Consider the following 24,605-nt stretch of genomic DNA (forward strand, 5'->3'; position numbering starts at 1 on the left):
CTCCTCACCATTGTTGGCTCCGTGACCCACTTCAGAAAGAACGTGGAATACAGCAGGACTGCTGTCTGCACTCTCCTTCCATTGGGCCGAGCTCCCCAGCATGAAGAGGTCTGGGGGCTCCACGATCCCCTGAGAGGCACAGGCACGAAGAACGGCAATGATTACATCGATCCTCTTAAACAAGTACCTTTCCAGTCACTGATGGGGATGTGGTCCCATTGCTGATATTCTTCCTGGCGTGGTCTGGAACCACCCTGGAGTGGCCGGGAAGGGAGGACGCTGTCCTGCAGATGGAGCCCTCAGGACTCTTCTTAGAGCCTGGAATCCTGTCAAAGGAATAGAACAAAGTCAGGGAGTGTCTTACTAAAGCTGCAGAGGCTTTACCGAAACTGAGTGTGAGACGGAATCAGAATACAGAAGTCAAGGTTACAATTCCATTCCAAAAAAAAAAGAGCAGGCAGGGAGCTCCCTGGTGGCCCAGTGGTTAGGATTCCGGGCTTTCACTGCGGTGGCCCGGGTTCAGTCCCTGGTCTGGGGACTGAGATCCCGCAGGCCACGCCGCACGGATAAATAAAAAAGGGCAGCAAAGGCAGAAAAACAGCCAGAGGGAACCATGACTGTCCCAACGTGCTTCTCTGAAGCTGACTTTGCCCTTAAACCATGAGAACTTACTACGCAGCCTCCGATTCTGCTCAATGTAAGCAGAGAGCAAATTACTCAGTTCTTCCGAGATTAGATTCTCAGTTTATCAGAAAGCCATCCTGGAGCAGCAAAACACCTCCCCCTCCACATCCTCATCCTCCAGGTTGGTGACAATCAGTCCCAAGAAAAGGCACCTTCCAAAGGCCTACACCCTCTGACAACTAAGCCTCTACCCTCTGACAACCTACCTCACTGCCCACCGTGATCACTTTCCCCACAAAGGAAGGTCTGTACGCCAGCCGATAGCCAGATGGAACGCATCTAATTTGGGGCAATAATGTAATAGACAACCTTCCAATTTACATTCAAAGTCACCTCACTGTGGGGCAGATGGACTCCTGCTCTGACCTTCCCACAGGCTCTGGCTTTGACTCAACAGCCAAGTGGACGTGATCTAAGTGTCCTTCCCAGCGGCCGCTCTCCACTACACCTGACTGGCAGGAAGAGAGCTGCTCCAAGAGCTTCCCTCCTGCAGAATTCCAGTCACTTTCACGCAGAGAAAGGCCAGGGAGGCCGGTCGGGGCGAGAGCAGAGTGAAGGCGAGCGCTCTGGGGGGTGGGGGTGGGGAGCCGGTTACCGCAGGTAGAAGAGGACGTAGGCCTGCTGGTTCAGAACCACCTTGATGTTGCTGGAGTGGACAAAGGAGTCGTTCATCTGGTACCACTGTCCATTGCTTGCCTGAGCAGCGCAGGGTGTGGACGAAACAAAACACAACGATCAACACTTCCGCGATCCTTACTTTTAACAAGGGAAGGAAAAAACCTTTTAGCTGCCACATGTATCCCAGTGCTGATGAACTAACTAGCAATGATTTCATAAAATGTCAAGTATCTCTCTAACTCTGAACGTGCCCCCAAGTGTGCTGAAGTCTCCCTTCCTTCCTGACACCCCGAAAGACGCGAGCTTTCCTTGTGGAAGGCTATTTTGGCAGGTCTGCTCAGCACAGCCTCTCCCACCAATATCTGGCCTTCCGAGTCTTCTCCAGGGGTCTAAGGGCAGGGCACTGGCAGCAGCCCCCCTCCAGTGTCTCATTGCAAGGCCAAGGGTGGGACAGATCCTAGTGGGACAGGTTTAAAACACGTCTTTGCACTCCACGAAGAAACAACAACAGGACCTGGACCAACCACAAAACACGGCCACTTTCCACAGAATAAACGTTCTGCAGAGATCACATCTGGACTCGTGCAAACAGGCACCACAAACCTGCCCCCTGGAGGTAGCACGCGTACCACCACCTAAGACAGCCTGACGTGAACACAGGAGCCACTGACCTTCACGTAGCAGTAATAGTGCCCGGCGTGGCAGCTATAGCCCGAATGGACCAGGACAGCATACAGCCCGTACATGACAGGCTCACCATTACTCTGGGACATATACGGACGGATGTTCAGGAATTCCGGATATCCCACATCCTGTTTGAAAACCCAAGGAAAAGACAATTACAATTCATCATTGGGAGTAAGGGTCACCTTGCCCTCTCCATCAGCTGGTCTTTAACAATGTGGGGCAATGGGCACACAGCAAGGCTGAGGCGGGGGCCTCCCTTAGTCAGTGATTAAAAAAGAAAGCAGAAAACTGCAATCTTTCTATGGGAGTTTCTATGAGAAACTCTTTATTGTCCTGACAAGTGGTTTATGGTCCCCTGTCTTGGCTGTGCATCCAAATTAGTTCTCTCACTACCTGGGTCCCACGTGTGAAAGGAGAAGAGTTGTTCATTCTCCTCCCTGCCACCATGCAGGAACACTGCAGGGGGAGTCAGGGATTCACGAAAACAGGTGCTGACTCCACATGGCCAACTGAAACAGCAGGTTAAAATTTTAATGGAGTGGCTCAGGATGAAGGTCATGCCATAATTTATTTTAGAAGTCAACAATTTTTCATAAGAAAATATTATCAAACATGATCTTTGAACGATACAGATATAACATACTTGCATTTCTGCCTGTGCACATACAGACTTTTAAAAAAATGAAGTACAGCGACTTCCCTGGCAGTCCAGTGGATAACACTCTGCACTTCCACTGCAGGGGGCACGGGTTCAATCCCTGGTCTGGGAACTAAGATCCCCCATGCCGCACATTGTGGCCAAAAAAAAAAAAAAAAAATGAAGTACGGTTTACACAGAGTGAAAATAGGAGCACAGTTTGGTGAGTTCTGACCAGTGTACACTGATGGTAACCTACACTCCACTCAAGAGACAGACACGGACCCAGAAAACCCCTTTCTGTCCAGTAAGTGCCCCCATGTCAAGCACCCACTGTTCCGAGTCCCACGGCCAGTGGTTACTTCTGCCTGTTCTTCGGCTTCATACAGTTGGTACCTGTTTGTCTGGATCAACAGAATGTCATGATATTCACCGACATATCTTTTCCTGTCTATTGACAATTTCAAAATCTCAAAAGCCAACACACCCAATAGGCTCAGGAGCCCCAGTCCAATCGTGCTAGACATGGGGCCGAAATCAAACAGACCAATGTTTCTCAAACTGTGTCCTAATGGAAAACTAGTTCCAGGAGATTTTATGGCGGAACGTGAGCTCCTCAGGGCAGAAGCAACACGACCTCATTCAGCACTGATTATCTCCCACTGATTTCCCAGTGCCTCGCATGGCATGGTGCAATGTAAGCCCAAGTGTTAGAACGGAGGAATGAGTGACTCCCTCAGTAACTGAGTTTAGAAAATTCCTCATAGTAAATTCCCCTTGGAGATTCAAAATACAACACAGCTTAATAAAGGCTCTGAGAAGGTCTATAATTAAAAAGAACTATTTTAACTTCGGCTTGGCATTTCCCAAACTCAGCTGAACACAGAACACGGAACACTTTTTTTCAGGGTACCATACTACCGTTCTGCAGAACACCAGTTTGGGAAATGCTGACCTAACCACTACCACTGCCAGGGAGGAGACTGAAAGCCCAGACAAGTGCCTTGCCCCAAACCACACAGCTAGGCTCTACCAACTGAGAACACATCTCCAGGCCCTTATGAGACAAGGCATCTTCTATTAAAACACCACTGTGCAAAAAAGTAAATTATTACACTCCACAAAAAGGCACAGCATGCAGCTGCACCTGCTTAAGAGACAAACAGGACATGGGAGAAGAGAGCTGCAGGGCGCAGTGTTCACCACACTGATTCTTGGGCCACCCAGACCTTCTATAGCAGCAACACCCCAAGCACAGGAAGATGCTAGGAAAAAAAAATGTTCTTGAACTTGACTGCATAATGATCATTTAGGGATGGTGCAAAAATGTGGACTCCTGGGCCCTGTCTTCCAGGGATTTGAATCCACTCAACCTGGAGTAGAACCTGGAATCTTTCAAAAAGTGCTGACCAAGCAGCCTGGGCACTTTGAGTGCTCACCTTGGTGATCTTCCCCCCACTGAAGTTGGCAAAGCGCTTCAGTGAGAGTGTCAGGACGTTGGACGTCCTGTGGATGGTGAACCGCTTGCTGGCTGGAACCTTCTTCTTGCATCTGCGAGGAAGGGGAGAGGAAGAGCTATCAGCTCGTGCTCTGAGGACTGCTGTCCTCACACTAGGTTAGTATCAGAACATCAGGAACTGCACTTTAAATAAGGGGTCTTCTTAAATGAGACTGTGCCCTCTGCACCCCTAAAAACCAATCAACACCACTTAAGGAAAGGAAAGCTATGGCAGGGCAACCAGGACTAGAGAAAAGGTGGAGATTCTAAAGCAAAAACAAAATACTTTCCCAACGAGGAGACTAAAGAAGATGCGTGGAAAAGCAACTTTGGGCTAACACAGGAAAAGCAAATTCGAGCAGATGTGGCCAAGAGATAAACAGGCAGGCAGGAAATCACCGAAAGCAAAGCCAGAAGACAAGGAAATGAAGGGGGAGAAGACAGGGGCAAAAGTGAACAGCTTCTAGAGCTAAAGGAGGTGAATTGAGAGGGATAAAAAGCGGGTTTAGGCACAGAATCATCCCCCTGAAAAGCATAGTGAGAAAAATTTTCATTAGTGATTACAGCTTTTAAATGACCTGGATATAAAGTAACACACCCACACACTGAGACTGCACAACCCTAAAGAGGACGAGGTCAGTCACAACTGCTGAAATGGAAAAATGCCGAGGACAACTCAAGTCAAGAACGGAAGCCACAGAACACGGCTTTTCGAGGAGGCAGGACGGCCTCCGGAGCAGACGGCCATGTCCAGTCACTCCACTTTTGTGCCTCAGTTTTCTCCTCCTGTGAAATGGGGGTAATAACAGTCCGTGCCTCACGAGTGAGTGCACGCGAGGCCCTCAGAACAGGGACCAGCACGGAGTAAGTGCCGCATAATAAACAGCAGCTATGACAACCACGGCTATCCCTCCACCTGTGTTGTTTAGAGGTTTTCAGTTTTAAGACACATCTGCGCCACTCAAGAATGTGGACAGTGGTTGGGAGTTCCCTGGTCCAGTGTTAGGACTCGGCGCTTTCACTGCCGTGGCCTGGGTTCAATCCCTGGTCGAGTAACTAAGATCCCGCAAGCCGTGGGGCGCGGCCATAAAAAAGAAATGTGGACAGTGGTCACCTCTGAGGGCGAGAGGGAGGGAGGGGGACGGCAGCCGTGTCAGGTTAGGTGACATATTTTCTTTCTGGCCGGCTTGATCTTTTTGCCACAAGCAAAACGAAACTTACTTCGCACACATATAGGCGTTCTCTCCACTCAGGACATCTGGTTTCACAAAAAGTTCCAGGGCACGCACGATATTTGCAGCTTGCTGAGAAGGACAAAAACAGGGAATAGAACAAAGAGCGGAAGAAAAAGGCTGACTCTCCAGAAATGCCAAATGTAAGGTCTTTTTTCAGGCTGACGCAGCAAATCACAACATCTCACTTGCGTTAAGAATTGGCCTGCTAGCTGCCACCTTCTGGGAGTCAGAACGCGGCAAAGGAACAGGGAGCCAGGCTGTCACCCCTCCTCTGTTGACGAGGATCACAGCCCCGGGGGTTTATCAAGGCCTCAGAGGGTCCGGTCCAGACCTCAGGCTGAGGTGAGCTCACCTCCTGCAGAGTCAGAGCGGGGAGAAAGGAAGGCCGCTCCGAAATGCGCAGCCTCTGTGTGAAAGCTGCCCGCAGCACACCGGACAGACCTCCCTGCTCAAGCCCTGCACTCAGTGTGGCCGCTACTCATGCCTCGGGGCACAAAACTGCATTATTTTCCCCCTTCTTTTTGAAAAAAATAGAACACGCAGAGGGAAATGGCTAGGAAGAAATACACGAAAATGTAGGACTCCAAGTATTTCTTTCCTGATCTATCTGGATCACATGCTCTCATAGGTTTTTGTTCTTTGGGTTCTTTGCCCTCTGGCCTCCCTGTCCTAATGCAAACGAAACAGCATGACAGGGTCTATACCCGAATCTCCAGCGCCACATCCAAGTAGGGATCGTAGGTGTCTGAGACGCTCTTGCACACGGAGCACTTCACTGCGAGAGAACAAGGGGGGCAGTGGGGTGGGTGCAGGGCCTCCAGGGCACCACCCCCGTTTCCAAGTCTGAGAACTGGAGGCAGACCACCAGCTCACCAGCCCCCTGAAATCTTGGGATGGGAAGTGCTCAGGAGGAGAGGAGGGCAAACCCCGAGGTGCCTTCCCAGCCTGGCCAGCTGCCCCATGGGTGCTCACTCCCACCCCAAGGGCAGTGGCCACATCTGAGCAGCTATGGCGTCTGAGGAAAAGGAACACCACCCGCATCCACAGGCTCCTGATGCTTTGCTCCAAACCCCCCCCCAGGAACGGGGCCCCCAGCAAGGCAGCCGGCAGGGCTGCGGTGCACAAACCAGGCTGTAGGCCTCCTGGGCCTGGAGGGTCAGCCTGGGTGCCAATACCAAGCATTTCTGGTTAATACTCTAATCCCCAACAAGAAGGGGCAGAGAACGTTTCTCCACTTACCTCGCGATCGGAGATAGCCTCCAAAAATCTGATGGACCAAAGTCGTAGCCTGCGTCTGACGATCCAACCTGCAGAAAGGCCATGACCTTCAGGGGGAGGACAGGGGCCAAGAAGCAGGCCGGCAGCCCCACCAGCCCCTGTGCCGTTACCCACTCAGTGCGAGGATGGGAAAGGTCCCACCTGGTCAGCGGCAGCTCCGCCCGGAGGCCTCCCCACGCGCTGACCCGCGCGGCCTGCTCCCCACAGCAGCCGCCTCAGCTGCCCTCTCAGCAGGCAGCCTCACCTCCCACGGCACAGGGAGCAAGAGACCAGATGGACCTGTACGTCACCCCACCCCCGGCCCACCCCTCCCCGCTCCAGCGCAGCCCCGCCGTCCCTCGTGGGCACCGCACACGCTCATCTCTGGGGAAGGGGAGCGCAGAGTGAGCGGGGACAAACTCCCCCTCTGAACCCTCTCAGCAGGACAGCAGTGGGCACGGGCGTGGGCTTTAGGGTCCGGCAGACCTACATTCAAACCCCTAGCCCCAGAGCCGCGAAGCAGAGCTCCAGAGAGCACCTAGCGCAGCGCCTGCACCCACAGCAACTCATGTAACGAAGATTCTGGAAACAATACCCTACATCTAGCCTCTGCTCCTGGCTTCGCTTGCAACCCACCGAATCTGACCCACTCCTCTGCAACTGTCCTGAGTCCCCGAGACCTCCGGGACACAATCACAGCTGACCTTTTGGTCTTTTTGGTCTTTTTGGCCACAAAAGCACTACGTGGCAAGGCCCACTCCCTGCCGGGAAGAGCTTCCCCGTGTCCACCCAGGCCCCACTCTCCTGCCCACCACCTCCTGCAGATGCTTCTGCCTCCTGGGCGGGGGTGGGGGGCGGCCTGAGTGCTGCTAACCCCGCACCTCCCTCCGCAGGTGGCCACCTCCCACCACCGGCAGAGCGAGCCAGGCGCCCTGGTCTCAGCCTCCTGCTCAGGCCACACGACTATTCATGGCCGCGCTGCCCAGACGCACTGAGTATAGCTCCAAAACACGTGGGGGACAAACACAGGGTCAGCAGATTTTTATTCTGCAAGTTAGGAAAAGAAAAATCAGCTGCCACCATCTATACTGTCACCACCACTCATCAAAGAAGGGACATTTTAGGTCCCAAAACTAGCAAGGACATAACCTCAGAGCAGACTGAAAGCCTCTGGGTGTGATGCAGCTGCTGAACTCCAGGTCACCCCCCAGGTCACCGGAAGCCCGTCAGGACAGGAGCCCAGAGGACCACATAGGACCCACCCTCGGTTCAGCCGGAAGCAAGGACAGCGCAGACATTCAATCACCCAGAAGTAGGAAAATAAAGCCAGATCAAAAAGCTATCCCAGACGCTGCCACTGAGCGTCTCAGAGGAAGGGAAGGAAAGGAGAAGGGACGAGGGGACCTGAGGCCTGTGCAGCACCTCCTATAAGGTGAGGCTCCCAAGTGTCCTGGCAACAGGATGTGGCTGGGAGGCAGCCCCCAAGGCAGCGACTCGGCAGGAGGAGGCAGGCAGGCTCCTTGGGGAGCAGGGGGTGCAGGGCAGGAGAACAAAGGGGAAAACCAGGGTCCTGAACGAGAAACATAAAAATACTGAGGCCACACGCCCCTTCCGCCCCGAGAGGAAAAGCTGCCCACTCCAGCGTGTGCTTCGCTATGTGGCCAGAAGGGGGCGCCCGAAGCAAGAGCCAAGCGAATCGCCAAATCCTCGTGATACGGAAGCAAAGGTGGTTCCAGTAGAAAATGGTGGAGACTTGACACCCTACCTGATGAGAATCAGCCCCCCGGAAGCAACATGAAGCAGGAGAAGACAGCGACACAAACTCCAGGCTGAAATGAAGACCCCAAACAAGCATGTGGGGAGACGGAAGACCACCGTGAACAAGCCTTAAAACTAAGATAAAACGACCAAAAGGAGGGAAAGTTCACTGAACTCAGGAAAGAAACAAAGACTGAACTTCGAGGGGCACGTGGAGGAGGGACTCAAAGGAGATGGAGTGAGGGGCACAGGAAGCGGGGGTGGGGGGGTGTGCGGGGCGGCCGCGGGGAGGGGGCAGCTGAGACATGAGAACACCAACAACCTGGCACCCGAAAGGGCACCGTACCATCAAATACATAAAGCAGAACACGAGAAACATTCCCAGGCGTTAAGGGGAAAAAAGGGCCTTTAACCCAAGCAAAAGCAATGCCAGCGTGTGTTCCCGAGGGGAGAGTCACTTCCCGACCAGTGTGGGGTCACCAAAGACAGACCACTTTACCGGGCTACGGGTCAGGTTTAATTACATCAGAGTTTCACCCGCTGAAACAGAGGTTTCCCATCCTCGTGGCTACAACTCAACTAACTTTGCCAAAGGATGTTCCAGATATGACTCCTGAGTTGTGTTTCCAGAGTCCAGGACTCAGTTCTATTCCAGGCCTAGGCAGCATTTCCTGCCTCCTTTCTTCTCTCTGAACCCAAAAACCCAGGAATGATACAAAAACACTGTTGACAGTAGCTGTTTTACAAAAGGGAAGACTAAGCAACCAACCATCAATCCGTCATGTGCATTTGTCTATGCTCTCAAATTTGGGCAGAGCAAAACCTCAAAAATCATAATCTCCTTACCTTACCCTCAAGTTTTCCTGCAGCCTTTCAAGTTCTTCCATAAAGACATTATAATTCCTACCATCCCCATCCTCAGTACCAAAATAATGAGGTGATTTTTAAAAGATGGCAAAAGTCCCTGTCAGTAGCGTAAGATTCTCGAAGAGATCTATTAAAGCATTTCCCAGGACTTCCCTGGTGGCGCAGTGGTTAAGAATCCGCCTGCCAATGCAGGGGACATGGGTTCGAGCCCTGGTCCAGGAAGATCCCACATGCCGCAGAGCAACTAAGCCTGCGAGCCACAACTACTGAGCCCGCGGGCCACAACTACTGAAGCCCGCGCGCCTAGAGCCCATGCTCCACAACAAAGAGGAGCCACCACAATGAGAAGCCCGTGCACCACAACGAAGAGTAGCCCCCACTTGACGCAACTAGAGAAAAGCCCGCGCACAGCAACGAAGACCCAACACAGCCAAAAATAAATAAATAAACATTAAAAAAAAAGAAGGCATTTCCCTCCATGAGTTGCTGGGACAGAGATGGCCACCACCTGCCCTGCAGCAGGAGGAGCCCTTTCCCGGGAAGCAGAGTGCGACCCCTTGCTGGAGCTTCAGCTCAGGGCCACGGGGCTAAGGTCCACAGAGGCAGCCTGGGGCGGGGGGAGGAGCGCGTACTTGGCACAGCCGCTCAAGCAGGCCTTCTGCATGGCATCAATGGTGTACCGCAGAAACTCGTGTGCGTCCTCTTGGTTCCCGAAGCGGAAATGCCGGGCGATCTCTAAGGAGGAAAGGAAGAAGCATCAGGCCGGAAGGGAAGAGCTCCTGCCTGCTCTCCAAATGTCCCACTCCTGTCGGTCTCATCACCAACTCCTAGCGGACCCAGGACTAAACCCAAGCGAGGAAAAGGAGCCTGCCTGGCTTTCTACATCCCAGGTACCACCCTCATGGCAGTTATCTTCTCAGTGAGACGTAAGGGCTTAAACCCTCTACACTTAACAGAAAGCACGAATGAACACCAAGCATTAAGGATATGAGATCCACTGATGAACTAAAGCTGGTTTTCCAGGAGCCAATACAGACCATGGCAGATTATCACCATGTCATCGCAATACAACTTACACGGGCTTCAAAAACCAATGAGCCCATCTTTTCTGCTAAGGGAGATATCTGACTGTCACAGCACATGGACACTGGTTTCTCTGACGTTGAGAAAAGGCCCCGCAGCCCTTCCTTACCTGCTCCCCACCTCCAGGCCCATGACACACAGCTCCCGGCCTGGCCAAACCCGCCTGATCTTCGGGGTGGGGATCACCACCACCTGGCGTGGACCGCCCCACATCCAGCCCCAGGGCTCGCTTAGTCTGCTACACTCTGTGCGTGCAGCCTCCCGAGCCCTCCCTCCTGCCCCCCCACCCCGAGAAGGAAGCCGCTCTTACTTCTGAGGTCTCGGATGAAGGACACGGGCTTGATGGCGTTGCCACTGTTGGCGAAGGCCTGGATGATGTGGTTCTGCATGACACACAGCATGCAGAAGCTTCCCTGGTGACCTGCGGGCATGGACAGGCGGTCGTGGTAAGGCAAGAGCTCCCAGGAGACCTGACAACATGGCCTCCCGCCCAGCAGAGACAGCAGGAGCCTGACAGCCCGGCCCAAGCCCCGGCGCTGCCTGCGGCACCCGGGACCCGGTCTCTCCACAGCTGTGGGCTCGGCTGCAACCCAGCCCAAGGAGTCTGAGTTTTCAAGCACCGTTTAGAATAATGTTTTCTCTGACTTCCAAACTGCATCACATGGTCAACAGGCTAGAACATTTTGGGCTTCCCGACACCCCCTTCATGTGCTCTTCAGCATAGGAACCTCTGCTCTGGTTTCCAGGAGACACAGGGGCTCGGCCAGCTCTGGGGAGACCCCGGGCACGTGCTCCCCCAGCCTAATGGCCCGACTCTGCAGCTCTGGCGCCCCAAGCGGCCCCAGGCGACACCTACACGGTAGGGACGGGTCCATAAAGACCGGCAGTGGGCCACACAGAGCCCCCATGCTGTGATGGGGCCCCCAGGCTGCGGCCAGTCCCCGTGCTCTGGATAAACTATTTGTCCCCCAGGAATTAGGCAAGATAGCGTTATGCTTCTACCTCTACTTAAAATTATGATCTTAAATACACAGAGAAGAGCAAAGACTACACCCCATTTTAGGTGATTTTTAAGTCAAGTACTGGTGTGATAGTTGAACTCCCTCTCAACCTCTCACAACCCTGTTCCCCACGTGCTTCATCCTTCTCCCCAACCAGGTCACCACTGTTCCCATTCATGCATTCACTGTATTCCACACGTGGCACTCACTTACCAGGACACTGCAGCTTCATGTTTAAGCTCACTTTCTATCAACTGTAACAAACCGCTCTTTAATCCCTGCTCCAGACCACAGTTCATCCACACGGCCCCCCTGCTCCTGCATGTCAACCTTCCCCCTTTTCCTGCTATCACAAATGCTGTGGTGAATGGTCCTTGTGCGCATGTCAGTTTCTCTAAGGCATATACCTACAAGATACATTTCTGGGTCCAAGGGCAAGCACATCTTTAGTTCTACAAGATACTGCAGTCGTGTATGTAGTGCACGACCTTCCTAAACAGACCCAGCGCCTAACACAAAATTCACACCAATCCATTATTCTCCCCCTGAACACCTCCAATCACCCAGTTACTTAGACCTATCTCAAATTAAAAAAGGAAACAGCATGCAGCCTGTTTACCACGTACACACAAAAAATCCTAGTATCTACAAACGAAAAGGGCCCATGTTGGTAAAGATGTTGAGAAACTGGAACCCCTGTACACTGTTCGTGGGAATGTCAAATGGTGCAGCTACTGTGGAAAAGAGTATGGTAGTTCCTCAAAAAATTAAAAATAGAATTCCCATATAATCCAGTAATTCCTCTTCCAGGTATTTACCCAAAAGAAGGGAAAGCAGAGTCTCAAAGAGATACTCGTACACTCACATTTATAGTATTATTCACAAGAACCAAAATGTAGAAGCAATCTGAGCGACCATTGACAGACGAATGGATAAAGAATGTGGTCTATAAATAAAGTGGAATATTACTCAGCCTTAAAAAGAAAAGGAATTCTGACACCTGCTACAACAAAGAGAAACCTTGAGGACATTATGCTAAGTGAAGTAAGCCAGTCCTAAAAGGACAAACACTGTGTAATTCCACTTACATGAAGTACCTGGAGCAGCAAGGGTCACCGAGACAAAAAGTAGGATGGGGGCTTTGCTGGTGGCGCAGTGGTTGAGAATCTGCCTGCCAATGCAGGGGACACGGGTTCGAGCCCTGGTCTGGGAGGATGCCACATGCCGCGGAGCAACTAGGCCCGTGAGCCACAACTACTGAGCCTGTGCGTCTGGAGCCCATGCTCCGCAACAAGAGTGGCCGCGATAGTGAGAGGCCCCCGCTTGCCGCAACTAGAGGAAGCCCTCGCACAGAAATGAAGACCCAACACAGCCAAAAAATAAATAAATAAATAATTAAAGGTGCTAATAATTAAATAATAATTTTAAAAAAGTAGGATGGAGGGTACCAAGGATGGGGGCTGGGGGGGGGGTTGTTTTTAATGGGGCCGGACTTCCAGTTTGAAAACGTTCTGGAGATGGATGGTGGTGATGGTTGCATGACAGTGTGAATGCACTTAATGCTACTGAACTGTACACTTAAAATGGTAAATTTTGTTATATGCACTTACCATAATGCAAAAAAGTTTTATTTTTTAAAAAATGCTAGTATTTATACAAAAAATTCTTCTTGGAGGGAAATCAAAAAACCATTCATGTGATTAATGCCTTTACATGAAGGAGAGGCTTTAATTTTTCATTTTAGAGTTTTCTCAACTCTAACTATATCCATTCATTACTTTTATTTTTTAAATGGCAATAATTGTGGAGAAGGCTCAAATTTAGGCAAAAAACCTAATGTTATTTAAGATAACAAACATAACAAATGTTAAGCAAACAAAAAGAGCTCCCATTTACAAAATCTAATTCATGTTAAGATACTCTATGAAAGTCGTGTGGAAATTAAGCCTCTAATCATTATCTAAAACGCTGAGACTTTTAGACTAATAAATCATCACTCTTAAATAGGGCAACTGGGAACTCCCTGGTGGTCCAGTGGTTAGGACTCGGCACTTTCACCACCAAGGGTTCAATCCCTGGTCTGGGAACTAAGATCCCGCAAGCCGTGTGACTCGGCACAAAAAAAAAAAAAAATAGGGCAAGTAACAATTTCACCCAGAAATACCTGAAACAGGATTTCCCAAATCCCTGGTAATACGCAAGTTTAATTTAAACAGCCCGTGGACACTTTCTTCAGGTAATTTAGGAAAATGTATCATAAAAGTTGTATCCATGATTTTGGGGACACTGCTACTTGAATTTGGGGAAGAATGTACGAAAGAATAGGATTTAATCCCCCTGGATATTTTACACAGTGTTTATTCTGTGGGTAGATCCTGAAGTGGTCCAGGCACGTTGCAGGACTGGGGCTCCATGTAAGCAGCCCCTTGTCATGTTCAAGCCATACTTCCCTGGACCCTTGAGAATCTTCAAACAGTGAATTCGAGGAAGAGAGGACAGCCCAAGCCCACTTAGGGGTCACTTGGGGATCCAGTCAGGTGCCAGGAAAAAAATACTAAAACTTCTCTTAATACATTTTACTCTAAAAAAGCCAAGAAATTAAGGCTTACTGACATTTCACAGAGTGACATGGAGAGACACTGGCACCCTCCCCAGGTCTGCCTGCGTTGCTCACAGGAGGAGGGGCTGCTCCCAACTCAAGCCCTTGCCCCCACATACTACAGTTTACTTGTGCCAGGTTACATGGACTTACAGAGGTTACCTACTTTTAACTGTATTAACCCTTGCAAAGTTGCAAACAGCTCAAAGATTCCTGCAGAGAAACCAACAGCGGAAGCACAGGGAACAAGAAAACGGCAGAGCGACCTACAGGCTCAGGAGAGAGGCTCTCACCGCCAACGTCATGAGATAAAAACAAAGACAACCCAGTCAAACCTTAGTAAAGTCCACCCAAAACAACCTCAGCCATCACCAAGGTAACTACTGGAAACAGATTTAGAATCAACTTCATCTTAGAAGTGTGCACTGTGCCTTGATACAGTAGCTAGTGCTGCTGTGAACCATTACAAGACATTTAAAATACTACAGTCGTTCCCATAGCCTGGTCTTCTTTCATTCTTTTTTAATAATATAACTAATATCCCTGAACACGTCATGCAATCCCAAACTTTTATCATAACGATGTTCCTCCCACGCTCCCATGTCCCTGCCTCTGGTTCTGCCCTGATTTCTAATTATTTACCTAGTTATAAAAATCACTTTAAGTTTTATCACATATATGTACACCTAAACAACAAATTGTCTGCTTTCCAATTTTATAAATAGGAATTCATGCTGCATGCAGTCTTCTGGGACTTTTTCTTCACTTGACACTATGCTATTGAGACTCATTCATGGAGCAAATCCATTCTTCTGCACTGCCGTATAATATTCTACCATGTGCCTATATAATTCAAGTACCCATTGTGTTGATGGGCACCTGGGTTGCTTACAATTTTTTGCTGTAGGTTTCCTGGTGCAGATATCAGAGCTTTTCTGTAGAATTGTTAAGTGTAGATTATATGACAGAGAACACCAGATTGTTTTCCAAAGTAGTTATGCCAACTAAGACCAGGAGTTTACAAAGAATCTCATTGACCTCCATCCCCTATGGCCTTCGGTACCGTCAGACTTCTGAATCCTCATCGACCACAAAGGTATAAAGCGTCTCCCAGATTACGAGGTTACTAGCAATCTCCTCCTCTGCTCTGTGACCATGAGTTTCCTCTCCTATAAAATGCCTGCTCCTAATGTTTATCTATTTCTTAATATGTTATTCTCTTTTCCTTGTTGATTTGTGGTTTTGTATATATTCTTGGTACCAATCCTTCATTGTTTATGCATCCCAGGTGTCATCTCCTCGTCTGTAGCTCCCTGTTTGTATTTTGTTTTTTCATGAACAAAAGTTCTTAATTTTAATGCAGCCGAATTCATCAATTTTTTTAATGGTTAGTGCTTTCTCCCAACCCAAGGTCAGAAAGATACTTGCTCACGTCTGTTATAAAAGCATTGTTTTTACTTTTGAGAAGTTTTTTTAAAAATAAATTTATTTATTTTATTTATTTTTGGCTGCGTTGGGTCTTCGTTGCTGTGCGCAGGCTTTCTCTAGTTGCGCTAAGTGGGGGCTACTCTTTGTGGCAGTGCGCGGGCTTCTCATTGCGGTGGCTTCTCTTGTTGCAGAGCACAGGCTCTAGGCATGTGAGCTTCAGTAGCTGTGGCACGCGGGCTCAGTAGTTCTGGCTCCCAGGCTCTAGAGCGCAGGCTCAGTAGTTGTGGCACATGGGCTTAGTTGCTCCGCGGTATGTGGGACTTTCCCGGATCAGAGCTTGAACCCGTGTCCCCTGCATTGGCCGGAGGATTCTTAACCACTGTGCCACCAGGGAAGCCCTTTTGAGAAGTTTTAAATCCATTTTTTGGTGTGAGTATGCTGTGAAATGGGGATTCTATTTCATTTTTTCCGTATGTAAACCCTAGTTATTTTTAAGTTCCATTTATTTAAAACAGGAGACACATGTATATGTGAAAAAATGGTGTGTAATGCCACATGTCCACGCATTCGTGGCTCTGTTTCTGGGCTGTCTCTCCATCGGTCAGTACTTCCCTCCCTGACTCAATTCTATGCCATTTTAACTTCTCTAACTTTACAAGAAGACTTTACAGCTGCTAGAGTATACCTCTTCTCATATTCTTTACAGGTGTCTTGGTGATTTTGGTCCTTTGCTTTTCTTTTCCACATAAATTTTAGAATCAGCTGGAGCTACAATAATCTCTATATTAATTTGGGAGAGAACCAACATTTTTATAATATTGAGGCTTCCCTCTGTGAAGGCAGCGATCTCCATGTGTGTAGGTTATCATATAATGCCCTTAAATTCCCAGGAAAGGTTTTCCACATATATCTTGGTAATTTGGGTCTCGACACTTATCATTTTTGTTGCTGTTATACAATTTTTTATAATAGCAAATTTTTTTAATTAATTAATTAATTTATTTATTTTGGCTGTGTTGGGTCTTCGTTTCTGTGCGAGGGCTTTCTCTAGTTGCGGCGAGCGGGGGCCACTCTTCATCGCAGTGCGTGGGCCTCTCACTGTCGCGGCCTCTCTTGCTGCGGAGCACAGGCTCCAGACGCGCAGGCTCAGTAGTTGTGGCTCACGGGCCTAGTTGCTCCACGGCAGGTGGGATCTTCCCAGACCAGGGCTCGAACCCGTGTCCCCTGCATTGGCAGGCAGATTCTCAACCACTGCGCCACCAGGGAAGCCCCAATTTTTTTTTTTTTAACAATTTCTTGTTTGGTGTAGACAAATTCAAGTAACTTTTTGTATATTGATGTTATATCTAGTCATAGTGCCAAATTTCTTTCTTATTCCCCCGAATTTCTGATTTGTCTATGGATTCCTTTGTTTTTCTACGCAGGAGTATCATTTTTAACCAACAAGTGTTACTCCCTCCTCTTGTCTCCTGTGTCACTGCTCTGGCCAGGACCAGCATATCAAACACAAGTACAGAGAGTGGCCACCCTTGCTTCTCTCCGTATTTTAAAAGGTGTGCTTCTACTATTTTCCTAATTGGAATGCTTTTTTGTAGTTTTTGCTAGATACCTTTTATCAATATTAGTAAAAAAATCCCTTCTGTTGCTACTTTGCTAAGAGTTTTCTTTATCATAATTTTTTGGGGCATCTATTTTCAGGTGACCTTTCTCTCTTAATCTGTTAATAAAGTGACGGCAACTAAGGTAGCAAGATTAGCAGTCACGGATGTAGAACTTACTGAGTGCCAAGTACTATTCTAAGCACTCTACACAATTCATTTAAGCTTTACAAAAACGCTGTGAAGGAAATATTATTATTACTTTGCAGATGAGGAACAGGTCAGGTAATTCTCAAGGACTCAGTCGCCGGGTGGCAGAACCAGGATGTAAACCCAGCAGGCCAGCCTCCAGAGTGGTGCTTGTAACTGCTGTGCTATACTGGCTCCACAATTACATTTGGAGGTTTTCTGATATTAGAACATCCTTGTGTTACTAGGATGAACACAAGTTGCTCACAGTGTTTAAGACTACTGAATTTGCTAGTATTTTATCTAGAATTTTTACATGTATATTCATGAACAAGAGGGAACTGTAATTTTTCTTTCTCATATTGTGCTTTTTAATTTTGTTATCCAAGTTAAGAGAACCTCACTGAACGAGCTAGGGAGCTTTCTCTCTTTTTCTTTTCTCTGAAAGAGTTCAGGAAGCATTGAAATGATCTGTTTCTTAAAAGTTTCATAAAACTTACCCATAAATTGTCTCAGCCTGGTGTTTTCTTCATGGGAAAAATTTTAACCACTGACTTAATTTTGTTAATGGTGGAAAGGCTATTCAGACTTTCTGTTTTCTTCAGTTTGGGTAAGTTATATTTTCTTTCATCTTTATTTTACCCACATTCAATTTCCACTTTGGAGGACGTTTTATGATGTACATAAAACACTGCTACAAAAACAGGTGTATAAAACAACCGAATACATGTATTTCGGAGGTATCTTTTGAAAACCCTTTTCTCTCTTTAGGTAATTACTTTCAGACCAGTTTAGAGACCATTACTCTACCTGATTCTCTTTCACGGCCCATCCTGCAGCTGGCACAATTCAAATGTAGGATTTACCAGTTACTATAAAGCGTTACTATTTATCAGTTACTACTTCACTCCTGAATTGGACCCAGGCTGAACTGGCAGCACCGTTGAGCACATGGGTTTGTCCACTTAGGAGACCATCTGGCCCCGAGGACCCAGGGTCACCCCACTGCACGTGCACACTCGCCGCCATGCGTGTGCACAGCCCCCCCCCCCCCCCCCCAGCGCTCACTCACAGCCTCGCGTGTGCTCCTTGGAGAGCAGGTAGTTGGCCAGGGGCGGCGTGTAGGTCAAGCACTGCACGGTGGAGTTGAGGAAGCAGGTGTTGCCGAGGTTGTGCAGCCCCGCGCCCACACGGTAGACGCGCCCCCAGCGCAGCGACAGCCGCTCCACGGGGAAGAGCACCTTCTGGGGCGCGGGGACGCCGTCACCGCAGCTCTCGTACGTGTGCTCGCTGCCTGGAGGGGGAGGGATGGGAGAGAGGAGGCCATCTGACTCCGTGCCCAGGCAGACCACCGAGAGCAAGTGCCGTGGCACACTCAGTGGGCACGGGCTCAGAACGCGGCATCCGGGGGCGACTGGGTTCTCCGGGGGCAGAAGCCCAGGAGAACGCCTGTCACCCCACGGCTCTCCCTGACGGCGTCGGTCTAGCGCCCCAGGACCCCTCTGTGGATGAGAGGACGAGGTCCCGAGAACCAGCAGCTGGAAGAACCGGGCACTGGCACTGAGCCCACCCCCCTTCTCCATCCGGTGTCCAAGGCCTGCTCTTGAACCTCTAAGGACACAGATCTCTTTCTGACCAACCCCATACCGTTCCTTCCATAACTAAAATCTACTGACCCCACGCACGACATTCACAAGTCACCACACTCCGTTTCTGGTCCTACTAATCAGTCAACGTTTCGTCCCTCCACTTGGTCAGCACAGAGCGAGGCCCTCTCACAGTACCCTGTGTCCTGGCCTGTGGCTCATCCCCGCTCCTGTGGCAGCCGGCTCCCTCTGTCCTGGGGTTCAGCAGCACGTATTTGCTCTTCAGTGACTCCAGCTGGTAGGAGAAACTCTTGCTGGCCGGCTCAAACTCCAGCTTCTGCAGAAGGACCTTCCTGGCAGATGAGGCCAGAAGCTTCCCCAGCTCCCCATCGTCAGCCGAGTCCCTGCGGCCAGGCTTGAGGGCTTCCTTCAACTTGTCGACTATGGGCATGGTGCATCACTGCGGGGATAAGGAAGAACACGGAGCGGCGGGTAAGCGGGTCCCAGGAACAGAGCATCCCTTCCCTGACAACCCCCTCCTGGGCCTTATGGATGTGACCCACCATGAAAGCGGCTCTGGATCGGCCGCCAACCTTACAAAGGAAGGGTGACACGAGACGTAGTACTGACCACTTGGACACAGCGATGCCCACGCTTCTCCTCTCAAAAAGACAAAGTGCCTCCGCAAACAGCACTAAACGGACTGACACGGCCCGGAGGAGGCGAGACTACCTTCTCGGCGTCTTCTCTTCAACAAGTACCATCAAGTGACTTTGGACGTCACACTTGGTGCAATTTCCCTCAAGAGGCAACCATGTGGTCCTAACGTATGCTCAAAACCAGGAAAACACTAATTCTCACAAGACACTCTAGTTGCACACACAAATCCATGTAATAAAGGAATTCGCACGGAGAGTGAGGTGGGCACACTCATCTGCTCAGACCCGTACTCTTCAAAACAAAGGCCACGAGCCTCATTGGGCCACTGAACAGAAGAAGTGAGGCTGGTCCAAACTGGGATGTGCTGTAAGTGTAGAACACACACTGGATTTCGAAGACTCAGTTTGCAAATGTAAAACATCTCAGTAATTTTAAGACTAGTTATATGCCGAAATGATCATATATATACATATATATTTTTGGCTGAGTTGGGTCTTTGTTGCTGCACGCGGGCTTTCTCTAGTTGCAGCAAGCACTCGCTTCTCTTGTTGCAGAGCACAGGCTCTAGGCGCACTGGGCTCAGTAGTTGCGGTGCATGGGCTCAGCAGTTGTGGCACACGGGCTCCAGAGCACAGGCTTAGTAGTTGTGGCTCTTGGCCTTAGTTGCTCCGCGGCATGTGGGATCTTCCCGGACCAGGGCTCGAACCCGTGTCCCCTGCATTGGCAGGCGGATTCTTAACCACGGCGCCACCAGGGAAGTCCCCAAAATGATCACATTTTACATATACTGGGTTAAATAAGTTATATTGTGACAGTTCATTTCATCTGCTTCTTTTTATTTTTTAACGTGGCCACTATAAAACTCAGTTATACTTGTGGCTTGTGTTACTGGATAGTGCTTGTACAGATTATCTTTTATTTTTGTTTTAAACATCTCTATTGGAGTATAATTGCTTTACAATGGTGTGTTAGTTTCTGCTTTATAACAAAGTGAATCAGTTCAGAGTATCTTTTTAAAAGTGAGGGAGGGCTTCCCTGGTGGCGCAGTGGTTGAGAATCTGCCTGCCAGTGCAGGGGACATGGGTTCGAGCCCTGGTCTGGGAAGATCCCACATGCCGCGGAGCAACTAGGCCCGTGAGCCACAACTACTGAGCCTGCGCGTCTGGAGCCTGTGCTCCGCAACAATAGAGGTCGCAGTAGTGAGAGGCCCGCGCACCGCAATGAAGAGTGGCCCCTGCTCGCCGCAACTAGAGAAAGCCCTCGCACAGAAACGAAGACCCAACACAGTTAAAAATAAATAAATTTATTAAAAAAAAAAAAAAAAAAAAAGTGAGGGAGAAGAGAAAAGATAGTAATAGGACTAGAATGGTGTACACAAAACGCCTAAACTTAAGGGGGGGTGGGGGGCAGAGCAGGCAGGGGCCGTGGCGGCAACTCAGGCTCCAGAAGGCGGCAGGCCTGGGTTATTCCAGCGTGGATTAGCTATAGACTCCAGGGACAATCACTGTGACTGCGGGAGACCGTTCTTTGTAAAATAGGAAAAAAAACAGTGTCAAAGGTGCCTGTGAGCTTAATGGGGAGACACACACTGGGTGAGAGCTGACTGCTGGCTGCGGAACAGTCCCTAAAGCCGCAGTGTAGAAACTGTAACAAACCGGAAATCCCCATCACCTCTAACTACACACACTACCTGTCAACTCAACCACCCCGGCCAAAGCTCAAGGACTATTTGAGTCACAGTTAGAAAAATAGTTCCTTACACAGCTTACTCCCATCAGAAAAATGATGACTTCCCCCGGGTATGTGGTCGCTGGCCTGAGCCAGGAGACCCAACTAGTCAGGTGGATCCAAAACTCTCCTCGAGTGAAAGGACCCTGTCCAGCACCTCTTGGTAAACCATCCAGATTTATGGTTATGGGGCACCTAATTCTGTATGTGGATCCAATTTCTTTTTCTATAAAAATTTCTGTAAAGAACAGAAATGTAAGACCATTATTTTAAAAAAAGCAAGCACAAGTTCTTTGACATGAAAAAAATAAAAGAAGCTTTCCTAAGGGGAATTATCTAAGAGCTCTCACCAACTGAACAATGGCTGCTGGACCACATGTGGGCTTACCTGGGGTGTCTGAACTTGGGCGTGCTATTCCTGCAGCATGGGGTCAGGTGCTTGGCCGGACTGGGCAGGTGTGGTGCTGGGCCCTCAAAATCACGTGCTCCCAGGCTTTGGCCTGTTCAATCACCAGAGCCACAAGCGTGTCGTCCAGAATGGGTGTCAGAGTCTGTGGGATGAACACAGCATCACATGAGGCCAGTTCTCTTCCCGCTGTCTCATCAGCCCCACCCCCTGGACGCGGAGCAGGAAGGCCAACCATCTACCGGGAACAGTCAGCATTAAGGCGGAAGGAATATGGACAGTGCGGGACTTAGAAAGAGTGAAAAGCTGAGCTAACTAACTACAAACAATTTCGATGGACATGATATGAAAACACTGCCCTTTGTTCCATACCTTAACCTTCACGCCAGTGACAAGCCCAGTGAACAAAAATCTCCCCACACGCCGGTCAACTCCAGACTCCATCACATTTGCAAAGACTAAGAGATAACAGATAATCATCTCCAACTTTCAGATGACATGAGCCAGTAAGATTTCCCAAAAAAATGGCGCAATGAGAGTTGCCAAATTTTCACTCTGCTTTTTTTTTTTCTTAATTACCAACCACAATCACTGTGATTACAGAAAATTAAGGTACTTAAAAACTTTTTACTGTGAAAACGTTCATTCACAATGTAGAGAACATCACAGGGAACCGCCATGCTCCCCTCATTCAGCGTCAATAATTATTGTGTAGGACCAGTCGATTCCTCTCCTGAGCCCACATTACTTTACAGCAAGTTCCAGATATACCATGTCTGATGTCCATAAGTAAAAGCATATCAACAGCAAAAAAAAAGAAAGAAAGAAAAACTAAAGATCATAATAAACATGATCTCAGAATGAAGTCAATCTGTAAAGATTTCTGTTTCATGAAAACTCCCTACAATGTCCCTCTTCCTGTCAAGATCACACGTTGCTAAGGACTCTTGTCATGGGCGGATATGGGTTTGGGAACCCCTCGAAGCTAGAGGATAAACAGAACTTGGGAGATTGAACCCAGTTTAATTCGAGATAAATAACTTAAAGAACACCCACCCATCCCACATAGCCCACTCCTCGATGTGGAGTCAAGAGATTTTGAACAAATAGAATTTTTCAAGTTTCAACAGGAAGATCAAACCTCTACATCACCCATTCCACCCGAAACATTAAGCAACAACCTAAAAATGATTTATTTCTGAGGTGCAGCAACCCAGAGAAAAATGTCCCTGTAATCATCACAAGCCCTCTGATGTACACACTTGCTTCAAAACTCAGGAAGGATGCTCTCTCCAGTGCACGTTCCTCACGGGCCAGGACCAGCTCACGTTTATCTGTGCACGTTTCTACCTCTACTCAAATAAAGCTTCCTTAAATCAATCACCATTCAAGAACATTTTCTCTCCCTCCTCCCTTTAAATGCATTTTTCCAGCATAAAATGCACTGGAGACTCACAGGGTCAACCACGTGCTGGCGGGGAGGAGCCCCAGACAGCACAGGGCTGGGGCCTCCCTGGGGCGCTTTTAGAGGGGGCTCTTCTGCAGAGCAAACATCGGTCCCCAGCCAGGAAAGAGCAAACTGAGCGCCCCTCTCCTTGGAGGCCTGATTCTCCGCATCCCTTACAGACAGTGGACTGTGTCAGAGCCAGGATGTTTTCCTCTCTCATCCGTCTCTGTTTTAGGACGCTGCTCTAGCTCCTAGAACCCCAGGGGAGACCCAATACTACCCGCCCAAAGAAACAGATATTTAAAAAACTCACATCTTGTACCCATCCCCTCACCAGGACCATGACCACGACCAAGACCATAAGGAATGTTACCCTCTCCAGAGGCGAGCTTTCCCACATCTCTTACTACAAGAGAACAAACAAGACATCAACTCTGCTGCCAAACTGAACGCCCTCCCCTTTATTTGGAATTAAGCCATTCCAAAGAAAGTCTGAATTCTGCATACATGATGCGTCTGTGCGTAACACCGCCATAGGCTGCTGCCTCCTCCCCTGCCTGGGTTCCTGGACGGGGCAGCTCTTCCCTGCATCGCGGGTCGCTCCCGGTGTGTGGAGAAGAGCAGAGAGCAGACCCGAGGCAACCCGGACCGAGGACACATTTCCAGGGCCTCCCCGTGCACCCCCGAGCCCTCGGAGACGACGCAGCCCTAGTACCTCCCCGTGGACCCCGGAGACCCCCGTGGACGCGCAGCCCGGGGCCTCCCCGTGGACCCCGGAGCCCCTTGCGGACGGTGCAGCCCTGGTGCCTCTCCGTGGACCCCCAAGTCCCTCGCAAACAAACACCCGTGTCTCCCCGGAGCGTCCGCCGGTGCGCCCCGCGTCGGGAGTCACATTCCCACGCCCCGCCGGGCGGAAGCTCTCCACCCGGCCCTCGCGCCGCCCCAACCCGGCCCCAGCCTACCCAGCCCTCAGCTAGCTCGGCTGCTGGCCCGGCTGCAGGCCCGCAGCGCTGGCGTCTGCTCGGCACGGGCCCCGCACACGCACCATCCGGGCCTCCGCCGCCTCACACACGTGTCACGGCGACGCTTAAAGGAGCCGCGGTCCGCAGCCCTCAAGGCGGCACACCGAAAGGCCCCGGCAACTTTAAGAGGCGGTGCTAGCTTCCGCCCTAGTCCCTGGACCCGCCCACAGCCACTTTACGCGCCCGATACGTCACCTCCCCGTCCCGCGGCCCCGCCAGCCTACGCGATGACGCAAGCACGCAGAGCCTGAGACGCCCCGCCCCCTTGGCCGGCGCCCCACGAGTTCCCGCAGAGCACGTGAGGTGCCTGCTTCCGGGTCTGGCGAGCCGGCGCACCTAGGGCGGCGTCCGGGCGCGCGTCTTTCTCACCTGCAGTAGGGGCGGTGGCGCGGGAGGCTTGATCGCACCCTCTAGGGCATTTAGTGACCAAGACACAGGCCCGGCGAGAAGAGGGCAGCGGGTCCAGTGAAGCCCGGAGGGCGGAGCAAAGTGCTCTTGGGATTAAGGGGTCGGGAGCGATGGTATTTGACCTTTGCAGTGTCCCGGGCCCTGTGCAATTCCTTGACCCCACTCCCTTCCTCCAAAAGCGTCATCCCGTGATGACTACGTTAAAGTTT

The 24,605-nt window shown here is 50.0% G+C and overlaps 1 protein-coding gene across 4 annotated transcripts in view; it reads right to left on the reverse strand.

Annotated features, from left to right (window-relative positions):
- The window catches only part of USP36 (ubiquitin specific peptidase 36), a 35,836-nt gene extending 11,736 nt beyond the window's left edge, over window positions 1-24,100 (reverse strand). For 2 of the 4 annotated variants that reach the window (XM_082371561.1, XM_082371558.1), the window contains exons 1-13: window positions 23,929-24,099; window positions 21,502-21,664; window positions 18,924-19,185; window positions 18,212-18,433; window positions 10,635-10,745; window positions 9,874-9,976; window positions 6,599-6,666; window positions 6,064-6,134; window positions 5,346-5,428; window positions 4,066-4,177; window positions 1,974-2,114; window positions 1,280-1,380; window positions 188-326 (exon numbers count right to left, since the gene is read on the reverse strand). In XM_082371561.1, the coding sequence (XP_082227687.1) occupies window positions 188-326; window positions 1,280-1,380; window positions 1,974-2,114; window positions 4,066-4,177; window positions 5,346-5,428; window positions 6,064-6,134; window positions 6,599-6,666; window positions 9,874-9,976; window positions 10,635-10,745; window positions 18,212-18,433; window positions 18,924-19,176 (1,404 nt within the window). In that variant the 5' untranslated portion in view covers window positions 19,177-19,185; window positions 21,502-21,664; window positions 23,929-24,099. Of the gene's footprint in view, window positions 1-187; window positions 327-1,279; window positions 1,381-1,973; window positions 2,115-4,065; window positions 4,178-5,345; window positions 5,429-6,063; window positions 6,135-6,598; window positions 6,667-9,873; window positions 9,977-10,634; window positions 10,746-18,211; window positions 18,434-18,923; window positions 19,186-21,501; window positions 21,665-23,279; window positions 23,434-23,928 lie in introns of those variants that run through there. The other 2 variants (XM_082371559.1, XM_082371560.1) reach the window with 2 other exon arrangements.
- Between the last annotated feature and the right edge of the window lie 505 nt (window positions 24,101-24,605).

Source organism: Balaenoptera borealis (assembly GCF_965194805.1).
Source record: "Balaenoptera borealis genome assembly, chromosome: 20".
Taxonomy (NCBI): Eukaryota; Metazoa; Chordata; class Mammalia; order Artiodactyla; family Balaenopteridae; genus Balaenoptera; species Balaenoptera borealis.